The sequence below is a fragment of the Meles meles genome, chromosome 7 (genome assembly GCF_922984935.1).
Source record: "Meles meles chromosome 7, mMelMel3.1 paternal haplotype, whole genome shotgun sequence".
Taxonomy (NCBI): domain Eukaryota; kingdom Metazoa; phylum Chordata; class Mammalia; order Carnivora; family Mustelidae; genus Meles; species Meles meles.
In genome coordinates this window covers 120,280,748-120,303,254 of record NC_060072.1, presented here as the reverse complement: position 1 = coordinate 120,303,254, position 22,507 = coordinate 120,280,748, and the positions used below count along the sequence as shown (strand labels likewise).

The window sequence follows — 22,507 nt, the reverse complement described above, 5'->3', positions numbered from 1 at the left end:
CCTGGGATTGAGCCGCACATCAGGCTCTCTGCTCAGCAGGGAGCCTGCTTCCTCCCTCCCTCTCTCTGCCTGCCTCTCTGCCTGCTTGTGATCTCTCTCTGTCAAATAAATAAATAAAATACTAAAAAAAAAAAAAAAATCTTCCTGCTAAGACAAGCCGTGAAACTGCCCCCAATGTAGTCGTTCATTCTATGTCAATCCCTAAACTGAGATTCATATAGGTAGTATTTTTTTTAAGGTTTTATTTATTTATTTGACAGAGAGAGAGAGAGAGATCACAAGTAGGGAGAGAGGCAGGCGGAGAGAGAAGGGGAAGCAGGCTCCCCACTGAGCAGAGAGCCCAATGCGGGGCTCCATCCCAGAACCCTGGGATCATGACCTGAGCCGAAGGCAGAGGCTTAACCCACTGAGCCACCCAGGTGCCCCATATAGATAGTATTTTTGAACCCGCTTTTATGTGCTTTAACTATGTCCTTCCAGGTGCAAAGTGGAAAGCTCATTCCTTTCTCACCGACTGTTAACACCTCTGTGTCCACTGTGGCATCTATGGTCACGCCGATGTATGCAGGGGATCTTCGGACAAAGCTGTCTGTGGACGACAACACGAGTGCCACTGACTATAAGTTTCCTTCTTCGATAGAAAATTCTGATTCTCCGGTTAGAAGCATCCTGAAATCCCAAGCCTGGCAGCCTTCAGCAGAGAGTAGTGGGAGCAGAGGAATGTTGAGAGAGTTTGGAGAGGCCGAAAGCAAGAGGGTTTTGACAGGTGGAGATGGTGGTAAAAAGTACGGGTCCTTCGAGGAAGCAGAGCCATCCTGCCCTACCTTTAACAGAGTCCGGGAAGGAGACAGCCGTAAGGAACCCAAATATGCCGTTCCGAGAAAGGGCAGCCTGGAACTAGGCCATCCTCCCATCTCCCACCTTGGTGACGAACTGAAGGAATTCTCCATGGGTAAAAGCCTCGCACAGGGGAGCCCAGACTTGAAAGACAGGCAGCCCTTTGAAAAGAAGGTCGACATGGAGAACGTCCCAAGAAGGAAGTTTTCACTTAGAGGTAGGTTACTGCTCCAGAAGTTTTAGAAACCACCTGGGTTTTTGGTATTGGCTTGATTGGTTGTATGTGTCTGTGATTATTTTTTTTTTTTAGTATATGTGCTGCCGAAGCGAGCACTGTCTGTGATTATTTTTAATTAAAGTAGGAGGACAGTTTATAACTCGTATTGATTACAAATCACAAGTGAATCCTACTCTTCTCCAGACTTCTTTTCCCCTTGAATCTGACCCGTTCAGTAGATTGATCAGTTTCCAACAATAGGAATGCCGGAGCTCTCTCACACGAGGATTCACTCACATAAGTCTTGTGAAATGGTAGCCCTGTTGGTCCCTTTTGTGAGTTGGTGACCCCAAAGGGCTGCGTTAAGCACAGGGAATGAGGACTTGAACCCAGGACTGTGGATTTCCAGACTCCTTCCACGGTCCTGGTACGCAGACTGGTAAGCTCCTACTTGGGGCTTTCATTCTCCTTCTGCATTTATAGAAAATGATCGCGTGTAAGTTACGTTGGTGGTTTTAGGATGTGATTCCGGCCACTGGCAATGTAAAAAGGATTGTTTTGGAGGAGGAGAAGCATTCCGTAGTGTGTAGTGAAAGCTCTCTTCCTGTGTCTCGCACACAGCAAAAGACCAGTTGTCACAAAACCATGTGCTGTGTGCAGTAACCTCCCGGGCAGATTGGTTTCCTCGCAGGGGACGGCGTGCTACAGGTTGGCCTGAAGCCATGTGGATTGGGTGACACCCCCACGCCCCCAGATCTCACTCCGTGTGTGGAGCCGCTGGGGGTAAATAGCTGGAGGAATGTCTGCCTGGAGGAGGGAATGCTGACGTGGCTCCTCTCTTCCCAGCGGCGGAGTTCGGGGAGCCCCCTTCTGAGCAGACGGGTCTGGCTGCCGGGAAGACTGTGGCCCCCACCGCAACCCCCGTGTCCTGGAGGCAGCAAGATCCTGCAGAACCAGGGCAGGAGAAATACTCCAGGAGTCCGTGTGCGATGTTCGCTGCCGGAGAGATCAAAGTGCCCGTGGTGGAGGGCATCCTCGATTCAGCCGGCAAAACCATGTCCATTAAAGAGAGGTAACGAGATTGAATGATGGCAGAGTAATTCTCCTGGGGGTGGAGCTTACGCATTGCTGGTAGGAAAAGCGCCAAGTGATGGGCAGAGATGATGTCATGAGCACACGGGGGCGGTGACGCTCAGGAGTGCCAGTTTCGGACTCAGGTATGGGCACGAGCGGATGCTGACTTGTGCTTATTTGTTTGGGGTTCCATTTTCTCTTTTTCCTAGGAGATTCTTGCACTGTTCCATGATGGGAGCAATGATCTTGGCTCTTTCACCATCAGACATGTGGCTTCAAATTGAATGCACTTAAGCCTTCATGACTTTCTATGTAAAGTGTATGTAGATGGAATGAGGATAAATCCACATTTGGGACAGACATCTTTGGGATTAGAATCTAAGTTTTATTTATCCTACAGAAAGGGAAACGGAGGACTCTTGTGAACTGGGTTTAGAAGTTTTATATCAGGTAATAGCTGTGAAAGATTACATTGGAATATCCAGTAACACTGTAACCTCATTTCCAAAAAATGAATGGAGGATTGAGAGGGTATATTTAAATGGGACAGGTACAAGGAACCAGGGCTAAATATTTCAGGCTGTGTTTTCCTTGTTAGCCTTTAGCCGCTGTGGAATTAAATAGCAAAAGATGTCATAGCGATAAAAAGACTAGATGCAGAAAGATCTCTATACTTTTCCAGGGTGACCCAAAGCACAGCTGTGTCCGCCATCCGCTCTGCCCGCCGGCACCCTTCCTTCACACCTCCCACCATTCAGAAGCTTTCTTCCTCTGCCAGACAGCGGCCACTCTGATTTTTCTGGATACATTTTGCGCTGCCTAAGACTATATATCAAACCACGATCAAAATTCCTCATTCTGCTTTTCCAAGCCCAAGTTTTTTGAGCCTCATGCTTTAAAAGTTTAGATAGATGGGGACTTTCTCAACCGACAAATTAGTAAGGTTGTTAAATCTTATGTACTTTTGCCTTCACTTGTTTCAAATTCACAGTGGATGAGACTGCCGGACTGGGGCTTAGATGAAGGGAAAGATAATACCCCATCAGCTAAATGGGAGTGAGGTCTTGAATCTGTGCTGGTGTGAATTCTTCCTCCACCGAAACCTGGCCCAGCAGAGTTTGATCCCAGAGATCCTACTCCTCCGGGCACCTGGGTGGCTCAGTGGGTTAAAGCCTCTGCCTTCAGCTCAGGTCATGATCCCAGGGTCCTGGGCTTGAGCCCTGCATTGCATCAGGCTCTGTGCTCAGCAGGGAGCCTGCTTCCCTCTCTCTCTCTGCCTGCCTTTCTGCCTACTTGTGATCTCTCTCGTCAAATAAATAAATAAAACATTAAAAAAAGAGAGAGATCCTACTCCTCATAATCAGTTGGATGAGAAGGAAGAGATATTGTTTAAGGAAATTAATGACAAATGCCACTTACGCACAAGTTCAGGTGTTTTATACATCGGAAAATATTCCTGGGGTAAAATTGCAGTGAAAGATACCAGTATGCCCCCTTCTTTCACAGGCTCTTAAAGGAGAATCCCCATCTTTGGGTATAATCTGTCTGTTGGGACTTAGGACTTTCGAGGAAGAAGTTTTGTGTCTCTCCACTGTGCAGTAATTCTTGGTTTACCTGCCTGTTTATGGTAAATTTGGTATATTTTCTATTAACATAATTTATGATGAGCTTAGCCACTAATAAAGGATGAGAGACACTTCTCTTAGAAAATATATCACCAGTGATCTTTCCCCCCTTATGTTGATAGTATTTTTATTTGCACTTTGCTGAAAACACAAACTGTGTTATCTTTACAGTCCATCTCTGGTGGTTTTTCCTGAAGCAGGGCTCTGATCCCTCCCTCTGCTCAGAAAGAAAGAATGAAGCTTGACCTATTTAAAATAAGAATGTTCTTGGTATTTATTTGGCCTTTTTTTTTCCTTTTGTGATGTAACATATCACGTGGAACTTTCAAACTTTATTTTAACTTCTGACTGCCCCGTTTCACCAAAGGAGGAGTTTGGTTCCAAGGGCCACTAAGGCCCAATGGGGGCAATGGGACCGACCCCAGGGGCTGGCCTCCGACCCCCCCTGGGTAGCTGGGGTGAGACTGTCATATGCTCACGCTGCTGGGTTAGCCGCTCACCTGCGTTCCAACTAGGAAACTGAACGGATGACTGAAATGTCAGCGAGACAGCTGGGGGAAAAAGATTCGCCCTCCTCCTGAACAGATTTTCTCAATTCATGTGTTCTTTGCATGGCTTATTTCCAGTTCCACGTTCACATCTGACTCTTAGGAAGAGGTGGAGACTGGACTTCCCAGATTTCCTTCATTGTTTTTAGAAAGCTGCAGCTTTCGCTTCCTCCGCCTTGTGCTGTCTCTTTCTGCTTGGGAGGTGGGCCTGTTGAGTCCTTCATTCTGAGGGACACCAGGGGTCATCTTCCCCCCTTGGAATTTCTTATGGACCACCTCACTTAGTACTGAAGGCAGCCCTTACAGGGAGGCAATGCTGTCCCTGTTTTGTACTCTGATAACTGGGACTTGGAAGAGTGTAAGAGTATAACTAAGAGTATAACTAAGAAATCACAGGAAAGCCTCAGTATGCCCCTCTTTTGGGGGAAGCTTGCCGTTCAAGGAGATGTCCCTAAAGGCTCCTCCTCTTTCTTCCTCTTTTCTGATGTCCGCAATGTCAAGTTTGAACCATAACTAGCGCCACTCGGGCTACCCATTGGCTTTTTGCACTGGATTAGTAAAATCAACTGTTTCATAACTGCCTAAATGATTTGGGTTTAAATTGGCCCTGTTCGGGTACTTCTTATTCTAAGTCAGATAAATTGTGTGTTCTTTAGGGGTAAGACCCTTGAGACCTCTTTAGAAGTATACTAAGCTATTAGGAACCTTATCCACAGTTACCAAAGCAAATGTAGCTGTTCTTTCAGATTCAGGAGAAGATTCCTAAACAAGGCGACAAAGCCATCCTTTCACTGGGAAACTGGTGGAGTGTGAGGGCTTAGGTGAACTCCCAGAGTGGCAAAGAATGTGCCCCTTGGCCCTCACCAGCCTAGCAGTCCGCCCTGCAGAGGCCCGCTCTGGCCCCTGCGTACCTCGCCCCCCACCGACCCGCCCCACCAGACTGTATCTGTACTTCCCCCACAGGGACTGGAGGCTCTTGCTCAAGATTTCAAGATTTCAGCCACCAGAGGGCCCCCAGATTTACGTAAGAATTCGGGCCCCAGGAGTCTCCTCTGATCTTTGATGTGTCCTCATTTAAAAGACACAGGAGCTCACTCCAGCAGCCTGCAAACCAGCCAAGACCAAGATCTGATAGGAGTACTGATTTGTGCTGGTCTGTCCTATCTGAAATCTGCGGGGTGCCGGTGATTCAAAGCTGGAAGAAAAAAAAACCATACTTAAGATTAGGGGCACATGGTTTGCCTGTCCCACATTTGACCCAGCCCCGACGGCAGGGAGCCTGCAAAACCCGTTCTAATCAGGCTGGCCTCTTAGACTGGGCTGAACACAGGCCTGTCAGGCCAGCGTTCCCTGCTGAGAAAGTGTGGGCCTTGGCGAGAGAGGCAGACATTTCCCCGGGCGGCCTTGGAAGCACACAGCGCCTGTGGCCCCCAGCCAGGCCTTGGGGTTAATAGGCTAACCCAGTGCCACTCACAGGGCTCCCCGCCTCAGACCAAGCAGATGCCCAGGCTGTCAGCATCACAGCCCTGCAAATAGCGCTGGGACTTGGCGGATGTTAAAAGCGCTGACAGTTGTTTGAATTGCATAGGCAGTAATTTATGTCGTGTGTGGGAGCAGACCTTTCGCTCCTCGGCCCCCACCAGCGGGTCGTGGAATCACAGGAGGAGGTTTGGAAAGGTCTCCTGCCCTTCCGGGCCTGCGGATCACCAAGTAGGAAATCCATAATGCGTGTAAGTTTGAGCGCGTGTTAATCATAAGTTAGCCGTCATTGGCACTCGGTAAGCCAGGGCAGGGTCCAAGTACTGTGTGGCCTCAGTTAAAATACTGGTTGTTCCATGTGATTCTGCTGACCCTGTAGTCCTTGGAAGTGCCTGATGAGACCCTGCCAACACATCCAGAAGCAAGATTTCAGGTTTGGGGAATGGAGAAATTCTTTGAAGGCCATCACAGGGGAGAAAAAAGCCAACATTATAAGAAACCCAGAATACTATGCAGTCTCTAAAACATTCAGACACAAATGGGTCTGGTCAGCTAACGCACTAATGGAGACAGACAAGCCGTGCTCTGGGAGGCAGGGCACCCCTCCCTGGAGATGGCATCTCCCTGCCCCTCCCCCCTAACTGCGCCCCCCGCCCCCCCCCCCACCACCTGACACGCAGTGTGACCTCAGTCAATGAAATCCTTCACCTATGTGTGCACTCATGCCTCGTCTGTCGCATCAGGAATAATCTCCAGTTTCTTTGGAACCAGTAGAGCATGAGATGGGCCATAAAGTGATTGTAGAGTCAACAGTTTGTTTTTTCTAAGTCAGGTTTATGTGCACTTGGGGCAGCCATCAAGGAAACCATATGGTTATTTGGGTTGTTTTCATTGCTCCAGACACCCGGGAGCTTTGTTTCAAGAATGTCCTCAAAGACTGTAGCACAGGATTTCCCATAGGCCCCGCTCATGGAGATGAATTTGACTTTTTAGATTCTCTCAGCTCACTTGGGATCAAATCCAATTAAAAAGGTCATGGTCAAGATGGAGAACTACCGTCTGTGTCAAAGGGGAAGTAAGAGACAGAAGCCGGCCCCGAGACCAGTTTGCAAGGAGAATATCAGTGAGATGAATGTTTCTCATGAGATGGCACGTTGGAAGTACTTCTTCATTTGGGTGTGAAAATACCGGCATGCTCACTTTCCTAAAATCTCACTTGTAGATACTTGGAAATACTCTGTGCAAGTATATAGATACTTTGAAAGCTCTATGCAAATACTAGTTGTTTTTTCATGATCTGATTTTATTTGGTTATTTTTTCTTATTAGCATAGAACTGATTCATTCAGAATAATTAGAGAAAAGAGAAATCATTGTGTAGTCTGATGAAAACACCTGAAGGCACTGAGCATTTATTTTCAAGTACATGAACTGGCAGAGTACTGTCAAACATCACAGGCTATAGAATGTAGGGCTAAATGGAACCTTCAGCCAAATGGGGCCTATCTTAGGATTTTGACTGTAATTGCCAACGTGGGTTATTTTCCTCCACCACCAAGCATGTCTCTGACCCCAGCTGGGAGTCCCGCAATTCAGCAAATTCTGACACTGTCTACTTGGAGATGGCTTCAGATCCCACAGGTTAAGGGCTCTGTCCCATAAGGATGCCCCCTTAACACACACTGTCACATCAGGTGCTAGAGGAAGGTTCAGGTTGTCTCCTGGACTTTTGACCCTATAGGCTACAGATTGGAGATTCCAATGACCCCCTCCTTGGGTTTGATTTACTAGAGCATCCTTACTAGATCTCAACCTTCTTATCGAAGGTTATAACACAGGAATAGCTGGATGGAAGAGATGCATAGGGTAAGGTATAGAGAAAGGGCGTTGAGCTTCCAATCCTCTCTGAGCTCCATCCTTTTGGGTATTTATGGAGACCTCTTTCCATAGGCATGTTTGATTGGATCATTGGCCATTGGTGATTGATCCAACTGCCAGCCACTCTGCCCTCTGCAGAAGTCAGGGAATAGGACTGTAAGTCCCACTCCTCTAATCACATACCACATGATTGCTTCTCCTGGCAACCAGTCCCCATCCTTAAGGGCTTCCCTAAGGTCACCTGATTAATATAAAGACATCTCTGTCATTCTCATCAATTAGGAAATTTCAAGGGGTTTAGCAGTTCTAGGCCCGGAAGGGTGATGAAATCCAAGAACAAATTTCTTATTGTAAATCACAATATCACAGTAAGGTGACATTGTATCAGTTTATAGAATGGTCATGTGAGGTCTTATGTGCTGTCACATAGCAGAAAGGAAAGAAAGGAAAAAGAAGAGAAGGGGATAGGTCCAGAGCTTGAAGCTCCTGCCCTTTTAGGGGACTCCTTTTCTTCGTGCTTACTTTCCATTCTTTGAATGAATAGACAAGGTATGATTATGTACAAATTTTTAGATGGAAGTAGATTCTTATTTATGTACTGCAAAACTTGTTTTTCTTATTTGCATAGAAAAACTTTCATTAGTGGAGTCAGGAAGTTGAGTAGAAGGGACCTAAGAGACCATTGAGTCCAGTTCCCAGAATGACCAACAAGGGAAGGATGCCAGGCTACTGGGCCAGAGTTCCCAGCCAGGCTAGAGCTGATGTGCTGCTTTCAAGTATGCCATTTATGGACATGCACTAGGATGTTCCAAAGACCCCACCCGACAGGCTTGGCAGAGAAGAATGGCGGGGGCCATCTAATGCCTTTTCCCCTCCAATCTTTACATTGTTTGAACAGCAGCTGAAATGAGTTCAGTGATCACTTTTTTTCCTTTCATCTTTCCTATGTCTGGCCAACTTCAGTGCCTGAGACGGCTTCATTCATCATAGGAGAGCAAGCTGGAGAAACTTTATGCTCACGGAAACAGCCTTTTCCCAGGCTGTAGCATCCAAGCAGCTTGGTACCAGGTCACATCAGAGTTGAGCTAAAGTAGGTTAGGTAAAAAACCCCAATTAATTAGATTCTTTTTTTGTATGTGGATTTCCCCAGGAGGAAAGTTGGAGTCATTTTAAAACAGGTTTGTGGAGAATAGTTTCCGTATTAAGATAGATTGGAGAGACCAAGTACCTTTGGAGGAAAAGAACAGGGCTTAGAGTACAGAGAGATGAAAATCTTAAACATTTTCTTTTGCCTTTTCTTGAAAGATATGAAGTGATTGTCAGTTCTTTATAGCTTTAAGTTTTTAAAGCCACTTCTGCTAAATTTTCTGCAAAGGAGTACTGTTCATCCAGCTGTAGCTGTTAAATGTTATTCCACAAAGTGACCAGAAGGGGTCACTAGAAAACATTTTTCTCTGGGGATGGTTAACCTTCATCTCCTTGTTCTCAGTCCAAGGGCAGGAAAAAAACAAAGCTAATTCCTCTGGTGGAATGTTGATGCTAAGATTTGGGGGAAGGGACATCTTAGAAAAGGGGATGCTTGTATTAATTTTCCAGACAGGACTTTGTTCAGAATGAATGAAACTCAAAAAGATTGAAAGTAGGTAGCTGTGGTCATGTTTTGGCCAAAGACTAACTTACCCAAACTATGCTTCTGTTACAAGGTAGAGTTTAGTGCTGAACCCCTTTTGGTTGGCCTGTTTCCCCCCCAGGTTAGCGCTGTTGAAGAAGAGTGGGGAAGAAGATTGGAAAAACAGACTCATCAGAAAGCAGGAGTATGGCAAGGCGTCTGTCACCAGCAGCCTGCACATACAAGAAACGGAACAGTCCCTCAAGAAGAAGGTAATGTTCTCCGTGTTCAGAAAAAGCATTCAACTAACATCACGCTTGGAAGTGTACCAGCTAGGCAAGCATGCTCTAACTAATGCCCACTCTGGGAAGCGCTGTCTTGCCTTGGGTACACACTGCACATCTGCCTCACAGCAGCCGAAACTGATCAAAAGGTCAAGCCTTGAGATGCTATCAAAGTGTGAACAGCACTGTGTACGTAGTGCGTGAAGCAAGCAAGTTCCTACATTTTGAAGTGTGTACTTTGACTTCGGTTTAAAATCTTCCAAAGCGAAGTCATTTTGGCATTACAGGGTTATTAAAACCTTTAGAGTAACAATCGTTAGTTGACCACAAGCCGTTTATAAGATACATATACAATGCGGTCTTGAATGTCCTGTGCTGAGATTTAAAAACTGAAATATACAAAACAAGGACATATGTGTGGTCAGTGAGTACTTCTTTTCTTTTTTTTTTTTTTTTTTTTTTTGAGTACTTATTTTCTTATTACTTATTATTGTGAGCGTGTTTTACAAGGAGCCAGGTGTGCCTCTTATTGAGAATGTATAGCAAAATTTGTTACAAATTAAAATCAGGTAATAAAAAAAACAAAAACAAAAAACCAAGTAATGCTCTGTGATCGATACTGGCAAGTGTTTCGATACTGACGAGTTGTTAAATTACTAATGTGATGATGACCAGCTTTGGACCAGTCGGTGCGCACTCTCAGAGCTGATGGTGAGTTTCCTGTCGCTTGGCCCTAAGCTTGCAAATGCATGTCCTGGCTGGGGACAAGGCGGCCACCTGTCACACGTCCACTGGCCAACTTCTAGGATCAAAAGTCTTCAAACAGAAACAAATAAACGAACAAAAAAACCCCCAAAAAGCAACAGTTCCACCAGGATGATCCCCTGTACCTCTTTTAGTTCTAAAACAACTTAGTGTCTATGGAAGAGAGAAACTGTGAATGTGGCCAGTAACCATTCAGAAACTTCCATGGAAGGGAGGTGCCTGTGTAGGCTGCTAAGGCAGGAATTCTGGTGCTATTTGTTATGGTCCTTGTGAGTCCTCTTAGGTTGAATTGAAACAAAAATTTGAATTTTCTTGTTTGAGACATATAAGATATTAAAGATAGTGACTGAAAACATCATTTCAGCCATTTGTAAAGTTCTCTAATATAGCTGACTTAATTAAAAGCATGTGGGCGAAATCTGTATTTCAAGAAGGAGATCTTGAAGCGGAAAAAAACAAAAACAAAAACTGGGGTCCCTCGATGGATCCCTGTTGCCCACACACTTTATTTAAAAAGTTCTTGAAATCATCGGTACAACAATAACTTTAATACTCACTTCTTGTTGGTCCTTTTGGAAGATGCGGAGAAGCCATAGGAGCTGACAGGCCCATATGGCGCTGGCGAAAATTCAGATACAGCGCTCATGCGGAAAGGCAGCTGGGCTTCTCAGGAACAGTGAATGGGATAGGCGCTCTACCCCTTAAAAGATGGGGGGGGGGATCATTTGAGCTGTGAGTAGAGGATGAGATCTGAACTTCGTTCCACTTAGGTTTTCAGAAGGCAGGAGGGCTGAGGTGGTGACTGTCGTTGCCCGTGGGAGAGAATGCAGCCCACAGGAGCGCCGGGGCTCTAAGCATGCCCGGGCCCAAGTGTGCAGATGTGTCTCTGTGCTCCTGGACATTGTAGATGCCGCAGCCATCCTGAATACACTCTTCCTCCTCCCCCTCCTCCTCCTCCTCAGTGACCTAGTTCGCCAGGGCCTGAGACAGTAAGCTCTTTGAAGTTAAAATAAGCCAATCTATTTTGGGCTTTTGTAACAGACATTGGGAAATCTCAGGTTCTGTTGAGGTCAAGTGGTTTTCACATGGCCGCTGATAAGCCCTCGGCTTCTTTTCATCCCAAGGGCTGGCAATATATTTCAGTCACACCTTCGCTGGGCTCAGATGTGAGGTGCCTTAAACCTAATCTGTCTTCAGACGGTCCCCCAACAGCCGAAGGGTGCTCCAGAGACGTCTCTGCTCCTGGGTGTCTGAATGCTGCCCGGAGAAAGAAAGACATTCATGCCATGTGGTGCATGCAGATGGGATCTGGCTGCCTGGGCTGGATCTAGACTTGCTGATGGAGAGCTCTGCTAAGGGGAGCAAGTTCTAGAACCTTCCATCTTTTCCACCAAGAGAAGAAGAGAGCTGGTTATACAGTCAGGGCTTCACTTCCAGCACAGTTTGTGAATTCATCAAAGGCACAGAACTGTGGTGGCCAGACATTTTCCAGTCCGCCCTCCTCCAGCTTTTGTATGTTATAAGCACAACCCCATGAGCTGCGGCCTGGGGAAATGCAGAGGAGGCAGGAAATAGAGACAGGACTCCCTATAAATCATGCCCGTGGCCCCTATGAAAATCCTCGCAGTCCAGTAAAAATAAAATGTGAGCAGCATACGTAATTTTAGATTGTCTAGTGGCTACATTAGAAACCAATGAACGATGCCTGGAAAACTCTGTAAGGGTCTTGTTTCTGTCAAAGAGTTTGTCCCTAGACAAAACAAATTCCTGATGCTCTAACCAACATCCCGTACTGGATCCTCCCTGGGAAGAAAATCTCTCTTGGCCCATGAATAGATTTGGGGAACTAAGAGCTTCCCATTCCCTACAAAAAACTGGTTGTGTTTCAGAGAACACCTTACTTCACAGCAGTTCCCTGCTTTCCAGATTTATTCCGCCCCCCGCATTGGGATGGATGATTTGGAGCTTCAAAGCACAAATTATTTGTATAGTGGGCTCTCTCCTTTCCTGTAGCAACCATTCTGGATTCTTCCTCTCTCCTCTCTCTCTCCCTTCCTCTCCCCTTGGCATTCTTCTTTTCTTTTCTCTTCTTTCTTCTGTTTTTGGTTTAGTCCAGGACAGGGCTAACCTGACTTAGGCACGTCTGCTTTTGTAGCATGTATAATTAGTTCTGAAGATGGGAAAGCCATGTGGTTTGTGGATTTGGCCAGGTCCACACTGTCCAGAATGCATGCACTTGAACGTGATCTGTAGACTGGTCCCTCCAGGCTAACTCGTTCCATCCAAAGAGCGAGAAAAATGAAGCAAAGTTTTCAAAGCAGGAGCCTCTCCATTACCATTCAATTGCATTTATTTATTTATTTTTACCAAGTTATTATTTTAAATTTCCATTTCATTTTGGCATGTTTGACATCAAGGTATGTCGTGACTCCCCTACAGTTTAAGATAATCATCCAGTATATCAGACTTTTTTTCCAGGACATAAAATCCCTTTATAGAGCGTGCCATTACAAGTTCTGTGTCTGAGTCACAGATGTGGAGTTAATATCCAGCTGTGCTCCGTAGTATCAGGTCAGTGAGTCAAGCTAAGATCTGTGATGTCCCGAAGCATGTTCTTGAAAATTAAATGAAGGTAAATCTGCCACATTCCCGTTCTAATTGTCTGCTGACATTGAAACTCCAAATCACAGTTCAGGAGAAAGAAGTTGCCTCAAAGAGCCAAGGGAGGAGGGAGAGAAAGGCTGAGGGTATGATCTCCAAATGAAAGATTATCATCGCACTGACGGGATAGGAGTTTTCCTGGTGTTTGTGCCACCGACTGTGTGAGCATGTTTGTGCATGCGTCCAGGTGAGCCCCAGGCACCAAATCCTTGAGAATGCTTGTGACACCCTCCCCCTCCCCTGCTCTTCCAGCACTCTGCAATGTTTCCTGTTTGTTTTAACCTATAGGAAGAAGGAGGATTTGCAGATGATAGTGCCATTTCTAATCTGCTTTGGGTAAGCCTGACTCTAACGTAGGTGTCCTCTAGATTCTAGCCACAATTCGACCTCGCCATGTATCGTTTTCATCACTGGTGTTTCCCTTTTAAGCCCTCGCCGTTGGGTTTCTTACCCCCAGGCAAGATGCCACCTCTATCCAGAGAAGACAGCTATCCTGTTTCTTTAATTTTTTTTAATCATATAATGACAGACCTTAAAGGCTTAAAGTAAGAGATTTTATGGTAAATGCTGAACCTGTCAATGAACTTCGGGGTTCCTCTCTCTGTAACTGAATATCGTAGAGACTGCAGTAATCTTGTCATTAACTCATGTAATTACTGCACAGAACTGACTCGGGTGTATTTACTGTGCTGGTGTGGGTTTCTGTTAGCCCTCTAAGAAAACAAACAAAGAAAAGGGACTGTCTTGAAAAGAGAACTGAAATTGCAATGAGTAAATTAACATCCTGGTCGAGATACCTCATTTTTGTCTCTACTCCTCCCCTCCCAGCTCTGATAAACCTTCTCTTTTCACCTCTAATCCTCTTGCTTTGCTCTATAGGAACCTGTATATGCTTCTACTTATTCTCCTACTATACCTGCTGCCCATAAACACCTGTCTTTTGTATCTGTTAATCAGGTGAGGAAAAGCCTATGCATTTTAAGCCTCATTGCAATTTCTGAGCAGTAGGGAAGAACTTGTTTCATTTGGGGACATAACTCCACTGCATTTCAGTGTGTGTGTGTGTGTGTGTGTGTGTGTGTGTGTGAGAGAGAGAGAGAGAGAGAGAGAGAGATCAGTTCTTGTATAATTAGAGTTAGTCACACACACATCACATCCATGGGTCAGACTTTTAGGTAGACTTGATGGCATTCTTTGACCTTGTAATTGTGAAACCAGTTTAAGAGAAGAATTTCCCCTTTTAATGTCCAAGGTAAGTCAGAAGCCCAAGGACTATGCAGAAGTGTTCTGCTCCCAGTTGGCAACAGCGTTATCGTGCTAGGCTTGATAAAGGACTAAGGGGAGATGCGGTGGAGGCAGGTGGGTGTGGACGGGCTGGAGAGGAAGGTAGAGCAGGGAAGAGGCTGGGCTGACAGGAACTCCTCGCAGTGATCTACGGAGATGAGAGACCACAGCCCTCTTGCCCCTTCCACTCCGTCTCGACTCCTCAAAGTGATTTACGGAGATGAGAGACCACAGTCCTCTTGCCCCTTCCACTCCGTCTTGACTATACCTCCTCTGAACCCTACCCTAGAAAGGAGACCTGGCTTGGGTGGAATCTTTCTGTTCCTGCAAAACACATGATCACTGTTAAAGCCCAGAGTACCAGTGATTGTTTTTTATTCCCTTTGGAATGTGCCTGGGGTAAGAGTGGCTGGGAGAAGTGCCTGCATCCACATTGTGATGAATCCCAGATTCTATCCTCCCTCCATCTTAAGGACCTTAACCTAGTCATTTCCCTCCGAGGGCCTTTGTCTCCTCGTCAGAACTGGGATTTCTTTCTTTCTTTTATTTTATTTTATTTTATTTATTTATTTGAGAGACAGAGAGTATAAGCAGGCAGAGAGGCAGGCAGAGAGAGAGGAGGAAGCAGGCTCCCTGAGGAGCAGAGAGCCCGATGCGGAACTCGATCCCAGGACCCTGGGATCATGACCTGAGCCGAAGGCAGAGGCTTTAACCCACTGAGCCACCCAGGCACCCCAGAACTGGGATTTCTTTTATTTTTCTTCGTCTTTTTTTTTTTTAAGATTTTATTTATTTGAGAAAGATCACAAGTAGGCAGAGAGGCAGGCAGAGACAGAGGCAGAGGGAGAAGCAGAATTCCCGCTGAGCAGAGAACCTGATACAGGGCTTGATCCCAGGACCCTGAGATCATGACCCAAGCCGAAGGCAGAGGCTTAACTGACTGAGCCACCCAGGTGCCCCAGAACTGGGGCTTTCTTACCTCTAAGGTGTGTTCTAACTAAAAATTTCATGACTGTAGTGTTCCTTTAGGATGAGTGGTGACAAAATAGGTCTTTGACAAGAAGGCCTATATCAGATATGAAATTGACTGTCCCAGCGAGGTATCTGCTGGGTCCTCCGGCTTCATCTTTTATCTTCGCAGTGGAAATCCCCGAGAGGCAGCCTCTTCCTCACTCCTGGGTTCCTCTGAAGTTAAGAATGCTGGTCTGTGAGAGCCCAGCCCCACACAGACAGCAGTGTCCACCCCCCAAAAAGCAGGATGAAATCTGGAGCAAACTTGCTGTTCTATGATTGGGGCAGGGAGGGGGGTGGTTTCTTTTAAATAAGTCATATTAAGCTTGAAAAGAAAAGACATATTATTGAACTCTTTAAATACAAATTATATTTATTATATATAGACACACATATATACACACTTTTTTAAATCAACTTTATTTTTTTTAAACACTTTTATTTATTTATTTGACAGAGAGAGATCACAAGTAGGCAGAGAGGCAGGCAGAGAGAGAGAGGAGGAAGCAGGCTCCCCGCTGAGCAGAGAGCCTGATGTGGGACTCAATCCCAGGACCCTGAGATCATGACCTGAGCTGAAGGCAAAGGCTTTAACCCACTGAGCCACCCAGGCGCCCCTAAATCAACTTTATTTTTTAAAGGAGTTGTAAGTTCACAGCAAACATGAGGCAAAAGTATAGAGATTTCCCATATACCTCTGTGTCCCCTTCAGCATGCGCGCGCGCGCACACACACACACACACACACACACACACACACACAGCTTTCCCCACCATCAACCTCCCACACCATAGTGGTGCATTTATTAAATATGTTGAACCTGCACTGACACATCATTAGAGCCCAATGTCCATAGTTTACACTTGGGTTCCCTCCCGGTGCGTGTTCTCTGGATTTTGACAAACATATGATGACACGGATCCATCATTATAGTATCATATAGACTAGTTTTACTGCCCTAAAAAACCCCTGCCCTCCATTTATTTATACCTCCCTCCCTCGAATCCTTGGCAATTTTTTTTCTTAATTTAATTTTAGTTTTTCAGTGTTCCAAGATTCATTGTTTATGCACCACACCCAGTGCTCCATGTAGTACGTGCCCTCCTTAATACCCACCACCAGGCTGACCCAACCCCCTACCACCTCCCCTCCAAAACCCTGTTTGTTTCTCAGAGTCCACAGTCTCTCATGGTTTGTCTCCCCTTCCAATATCCCCCAACTCCCTTCTCCTCTCCATCTCCCCATGTCCTCCATGTTATTCCTTATGCTCCACAAGTAAATGAAACCGTATGATAATTGACTCTCTCTGCGGGACTTATTTCACTCAGCATAATCTCCTCCAGTCTGATCCAAGTTGATAAAAAAGTTGGGTATTCGTCCTTTCTGAGGGAGGCATAATATTTGTTTTTTCCAGAAAGTTGTAGAGTTGGGATCACACAGCATGTAGTCTTTTCAGCTCGGCTTCTTTCACTGTGTCCTGTGCCTTTAAGGTTCCTCCATGCCTTTTCATGGCTTGATAGCATCTTTCTTTTTAGTGCTGAATAATATTCTCTTTCTGGTTATATCACAGTTTGTTTGTATGTGTGTGTTTGTTTTAAAAATATGGAATGCTCCAGGAATATGCATGTCATTCTCGTGCAAGGGGCCATGCTGATCTTCTCCATATCATTCCAATTAGTTGATTTATCCATTTGCTTACCGAAGGGCATCTCAGTTGCTTCCAAGTTTTAGCAGTTATACATAAAGTTGCTATAATATCCATATGCAGGTTTTTGTGTAAACATTTTCAACTCATTTGGGGATCAGGCAGCACAGTTCTGGACCATATGGTAAGAGTATGTTTAGTTTTGTAAGAAACTGACAAACTGTCTTGCAAAGTGGTTGCACCAAAGTTTGCGTTCCCACCAGCAAAAAATAAGACTGCCTGTTGTTGAACAGCCTCACCAGCATTTGGTGTTGTCAGTGTTCTGGATTTTGGCTATTCTAATGGGTGTATAGTGACAATCTCATTGTTGTCAGAATTTGCAATTCTCTAATGACATACGATGTGGACCACCTGTTCATGTGCTTGTTTGCCATCTTCTTTGGTAAGATGTCCATTCAGATCTTTGCCCATTTTTCAATTGGTTGTTTATTTGCTTATTGTTGAGTTTTAAGAGTTCTTTATATATTTTGTTTTTTTTTTTAATTTTTTTTTTTAAAGATTTTATTTACTTATTTGACAGATAGAGATCACAAGTAGGGAGCGAGGCAGGCAGAGAGCCCGATGCGGGGCTCGATCCCAGGACCCTGGGATCATGACCTGAGCGAAAGGCAGAGGCTTTAACCCACTGAGCCACCCAGGCGCCCCTCTTTATATATTTTGGATAACATTTCTCTCTCAGATGTGTCTTTGGCAAATATTTTCTCAGTCTGGGGCTTATCATTCTCTTGACAGTGCTTTCATAGAACAAAGGCTTTTTTATTTCAATGAATTTCAGTTTATTGGTTCTTTCTCTCATTAGTGTTGTATCTAAAAAGTTACTGCATTCAAGTTAATCTAGATTTTTCTGCCATGCTATCTTCTATAAATTTTAGTTTGGCATTTTACATTTAGACTTATGATCCATCTTGAGTTAATTTTTAGGGGAAGGTGTAAATTCTGCATCTAGATTCTTTTTTTTTTTTTTTTCCCCTTGGCAAGTGGATATCTAGTTGTTCCAGCACTATTTGTTGAAAAGACTGTCTGATGTTCACTTTATTGCCCTGGACCTTTCAAAGTTAGTTGAGTGTATTTGTATGAGTGTATTTATGGGCTCTCTATTTTGTTCTATTGATCTATTGATCTGTTTTTTTTTTTCCCCCCAGTAATATCACACTGTCTTGATTATTATTGCTTTGTAATAAGTCTTAAAGTCAGGTAGTGCCAGTCCTCCAATTTCATTCTTCGCCTTCAATATTGTATTGGCTGTTCTGGGTCTTTCCCCCTCTCCATATAAACTTTAGAATTAGTTCATCAATATCTGTAAAGTAGCTTGATGAGATTTTGGTTGAAATTGCACCAGATCTGTAGATAGAGTTGGAAAGAACTGGCATCTTGACAATGTTGTAGCTTCCAATCCATGAACATGGACTACCTCTCCATACATTTTTAAGTTTAAAGAAAAATACAACTCACCAGAAGTAGTTTATATTTAATTGCTTCAAAATTAAAATAGCCCTAAAATTCTGTATTTTTATATCTGACAGCTTTCCCAGATAAACATTTTATGTACCAGCCTTTGTAGTTGGAGTGTATCAGTGTCTCAGAGACTCCTTACCTCCTGCAGTCCTGGTATCTGCGTTCACTTATGCAGAGGCTCAGAAAAGAAAACAGAGCATTACAACAGCACACACATTCTGTCTAAATGGACCATTTGTCTCTTTGTTGGGCTTTAACACACATTTCCTTCTTCCTCACATGCCTTAAAACTGCACCAGAAGAAGATTTCCCTGTATTCTCCTCCCTTCATCTTAGCTGCTGGTAGATGGTAGCAAGACTATGGTTAGTTTGAGGTTTAAGCCTAGTTGAGATCTTCCTCCATGTTTTGTTCAGGCCATCGAAGGCTGTGTGTACTGATGAGGGACTAAAATCACTGGCGGGGTTGGGCGGGGGGTGGTGGGGTGGTGGTGCAAAGCCACAATTCTTTAACGGTACATAGAATTCTTACACACAAAAAAGCTAACAGTACTTATTTGTCACTTTATTTATTTTTTTAAAAGATTTTATTTATTTGACAGAGATCACAAGTAGGCAGAGAGGCAAGCAGAGAGAGAGAGAGGAGGAAGCAGGCTCCCTGCCAAGCAGAGAGCCCGATGCGGGGCTTGATCCCAGGACCCTGAGATCATGACCTGAGCGAAAGGCAGAGGCTTTAACCCACTGAGCCACCCAGGCGCCCCTGTCACTTTATTTTTAATACTTAATCTGTGCTCTTACAATTTCTTTAGCCTAACTAGATGTGAATAAGATAAAAATTTAAAAGCCAGACCACAGTATTTTCTATTCATGAAGCCCTCCAGTTTAAATTTGTACTAATCCTAGTAGAACATGTTAGATTTGCTCTCTCTTCTTGTATCACCTCTCTGTGTCGGCAACATGTGGGAAGATTTACGTTGTGTATTCCTGGTAGGTGTACAGAGGCAAACCCATCAGTAACAATGCAGTTAGCTGAGAACATTCTCGCAGATTGACCCTTTGCCTAATTTCAAACTGTGTCCTATTACGACTCTGTTTGTCCCTAAGACCTGCCTTCTTCCCAGCTACTTCACTTGTTTCACTGCCTTCTACACACACACACACATGCGCGTGCACACACATGCACTCGCACAGACACATGCACACACACACACATGGTTATCCTCTCCCCTCGCTGTTTCCATCTCTCTGCCACATTCATGGGATCTGCATTTGAAGAATGGAGGACAGACGGGGTAGGGCTTCTATTCACATTCTGCCCTAATTCTCTTACTATTCCAGTCAATCCTAAACCATCACCAGCTAAACCTAGATGAGCCTGGAAAATGGCACAATACTTACTATAATATATACCATGTCCTTCTCTAAACGAGGAAAGAACAACTTAGAAAGGAAAAACAAGACAATAATAAAATTTAAAGCCAAAGAAAAAGTAGACAAAGATATGTATCTTGTTGTCACATTTTGAGTTCAAAAATTTAATAGCTTGTGAGAAACTATTTATCGTCCCTGTGGATTAATAAGCTGTATGTGTCTTACCCCCATTATAGAGCTACCTGAAGTCAGAGCAATTAGGGGCCCTAAACCAACTTCACTAAGTAGCAATGTCAGAAAGAAAGGCAAAAAGTTTTATGTTCAATAGTATCATTGAGAGAGGAGTTAAAAAAAAAAAACAACTCCTTGACAAAGATCTGGCGAACTACTAGAAGCTTTAAAGCCTCTAACAGCTGGGGCGCCTGGGTGGCTCAGCGGGTTAAAGCCTCTGCCTTCAGCTCAGGTCATGATCCCGGGGTGCTGGGATCGAGCCCCGCATCGGGCTCTTTGCTTGGCTGGGAGCCTGCTTCCTCCTCTCTCTCTGCCTGCCTCTCTGCCTACTTGTAATCTCTATCTGTCAAATAAATAAATCTTTAAAAAAAAAAAAAAAAGCCTCTAACAGCTGTATCATTGCTGGGCTCGTAGCTTCCCCGTTCTTGCAGGAGCTCCAAGGGCATCTGACTGCTTTGGGAAATGGAGTTGCGGACTCGGGGATGCCATTTTTTTGAGTCATGAACCACACCCCACTGCCACACCCGGGACTTTGGAGACGTGTTCCCAAGTTCAGCAGAATGATGATGTCTGGCTCTTTGGAGGAGCAAACTTTCTTGGCACTTTATATGTTTTTTCAGAATATTTTAAGCCAGTGCTACATTGATTTGATTAAAATTCCCTCCTGAAACTTCGTTTTCAAAGAAAACGTATTATCCTTTTCGAATTTTGATGAGGTCTTCCTGGCAAGTCAGCCTCGGAGTTTATTGAATAAGGGTGTTGGATTCAGAGAGTTACTTGGAATGAGGGTCATCTCACCAGCCATACGTGGAAGAGTGCAGGGAGAGGGTTTTTAACCTTGGGATAATATTGTATTTTGATAAGATTTAAGGCTTACGAAAAAGGTGCCATGATAGGGCTCTCTCATATCGCCCTTACCAGAGCCACCAACTGTTGGCATTTGCTCGCCACCCCTGCCCCGTCTCGCCTCTTCCCTCCACCCTGTCCCCTCCAGTCTCATGTACACATACACGATACACAAAATTGGGGCTCCCTAACAGAACGCCTAGACTGAGTGGCTTATAAACCATAGAAATTGCTTTCTCACGGTTCTGGAGGCTGGAAATTCGAGATCTGGGTGCCAGTGGGTTCCTTGTCTGACGGAAGCCCGCTTGCTGTTTGTAGAGGACCATCTCCTCGATGCAGCCTCACGTGGTGACTGTCCTCCCATGGTAGGATGGGCACGGGAGCTCTCTGGGGTGTCCTTTATAAGGGTGTCAATCCTCTTCAGGAGGGCTCCACCTTCCTGACTGAATGCCACCCAAAGGCCTCACCTCCTGAGACATTACCCTGGGGCTGAAGTTTCAGCATCGGAAATTTGGGTGCACGAATGTTCGGTCTCATCACAATACAGTGATGGAAATGAGGAAAGGTGGCCTTGATGCAGTGTTCAGTCCACAGCCCATTTCCAGCTGTGTCCGTTCCCCTCCAGCCATGCCCCTTCTAGCCCCCGCTGTTGCTTCAGGAAAAGGGTTTTTACTTAATTTAATCACCAAAGATCTCAAAGTCCATTCTGGCTGTGATTGCTCTGTAGAAGAATTCTGTAAAGGATTCCCGAACTACATGAGGGAGAGGTCCTCGTTCATGGCTTAACCCGAATGTGGACCGTGCAGTTACGGTTTGACGCACATCTCCCTTGGAAACGAGGGAACAACCCCTCTTCTGTATTACCCTCCATGTGGATGAACCTTGCTGATCTCTGCTTTCTTGCTGAATGAATCTAGAAGTTGTTTGTTTGTTTGTTTGTTTTTCCTGTTGGTCAGTTAAGGGAAGTATCTTCGGGCCTCTCCTGGTTTTCTGACTTCGGTCTGTGGAAGGTCTATGATCCCCTTGACCTTGTTGCTTCTTATCCAAGGAAAAACTAACAAGAAAATAAGAGCTGGGGAACCTGCCAAAAGAGGTTAAGGCAAGGTCATCCGTAGTTTGAAAGCAAACCCCCAGCAGGAACGGTGCACCTCAGGTCTGAGAAGGGGCTGAGGTTCAAGCCGAAGCACATAGCCAGGAGGCCACACCAGCATTGGAGCAACCTAGACAGTGCACAGCGGAGCAAGCGAGGGAAGCTCATGCTCTGGGGGGAGGCTTTTCCTCTCTTCCTTCCTCCACACTCGCTCCCACAGCTCCTGCCCCGGCATCTCTCCCTGTCCTGTGCTCTCTGCCACTTGGCAAATCTTAAATTTTACCAAAACATAAAATGGCCCCCAAATTAAAAAGTCCTTCTCTTTCATTTCCCCCTCATGATCTGTGCCTACTTTGACCCTAATTCCAAGTATCTCTGAGAGGGGTCGGTAGTGAGAGGAAAGACAGCGTGGAGGATGAGGGAAAGCAAACTGTCCTACCAGCATTGAGGACTGCCCGCCCTGGTGTCGCCCGCCACCGTTATCCACACCCTGTCCCTGGCATGCTCCTTCCCCTCTGCCGCCTCTTCTTTTTTTTTTTTT

The 22,507-nt window shown here is 45.1% G+C and overlaps 1 protein-coding gene and 1 non-coding gene across 16 annotated transcripts in view; one reads left to right on the top strand and one right to left on the bottom strand.

Annotated features, from left to right (window-relative positions):
- SVIL (supervillin) overlaps positions 1–22,507 on the top strand; it is a 233,621-nt gene that overhangs the window by 174,439 nt on the left and 36,675 nt on the right. For 12 of the 15 annotated variants that reach the window (XM_046011364.1, XM_046011359.1, XM_046011360.1 and 9 more), the window contains 4 exons: positions 481–1,054; positions 1,901–2,126; positions 9,409–9,538; positions 13,265–13,312. In XM_046011364.1, coding sequence (XP_045867320.1) covers positions 481–1,054; positions 1,901–2,126; positions 9,409–9,538; positions 13,265–13,312 — 978 coding nt within the window. The remainder of the gene's footprint in view (positions 1–480; positions 1,055–1,900; positions 2,127–9,408; positions 9,539–13,264; positions 13,313–22,507) is intronic. The other 3 variants (XM_046011356.1, XM_046011367.1, XM_046011369.1) reach the window with 1 other exon arrangement.
- LOC123947787 lies at positions 16,868–16,974 on the bottom strand. Its single transcript, XR_006819825.1, has one exon. It is a non-coding gene; the product is annotated as a U6 spliceosomal RNA (small nuclear RNA).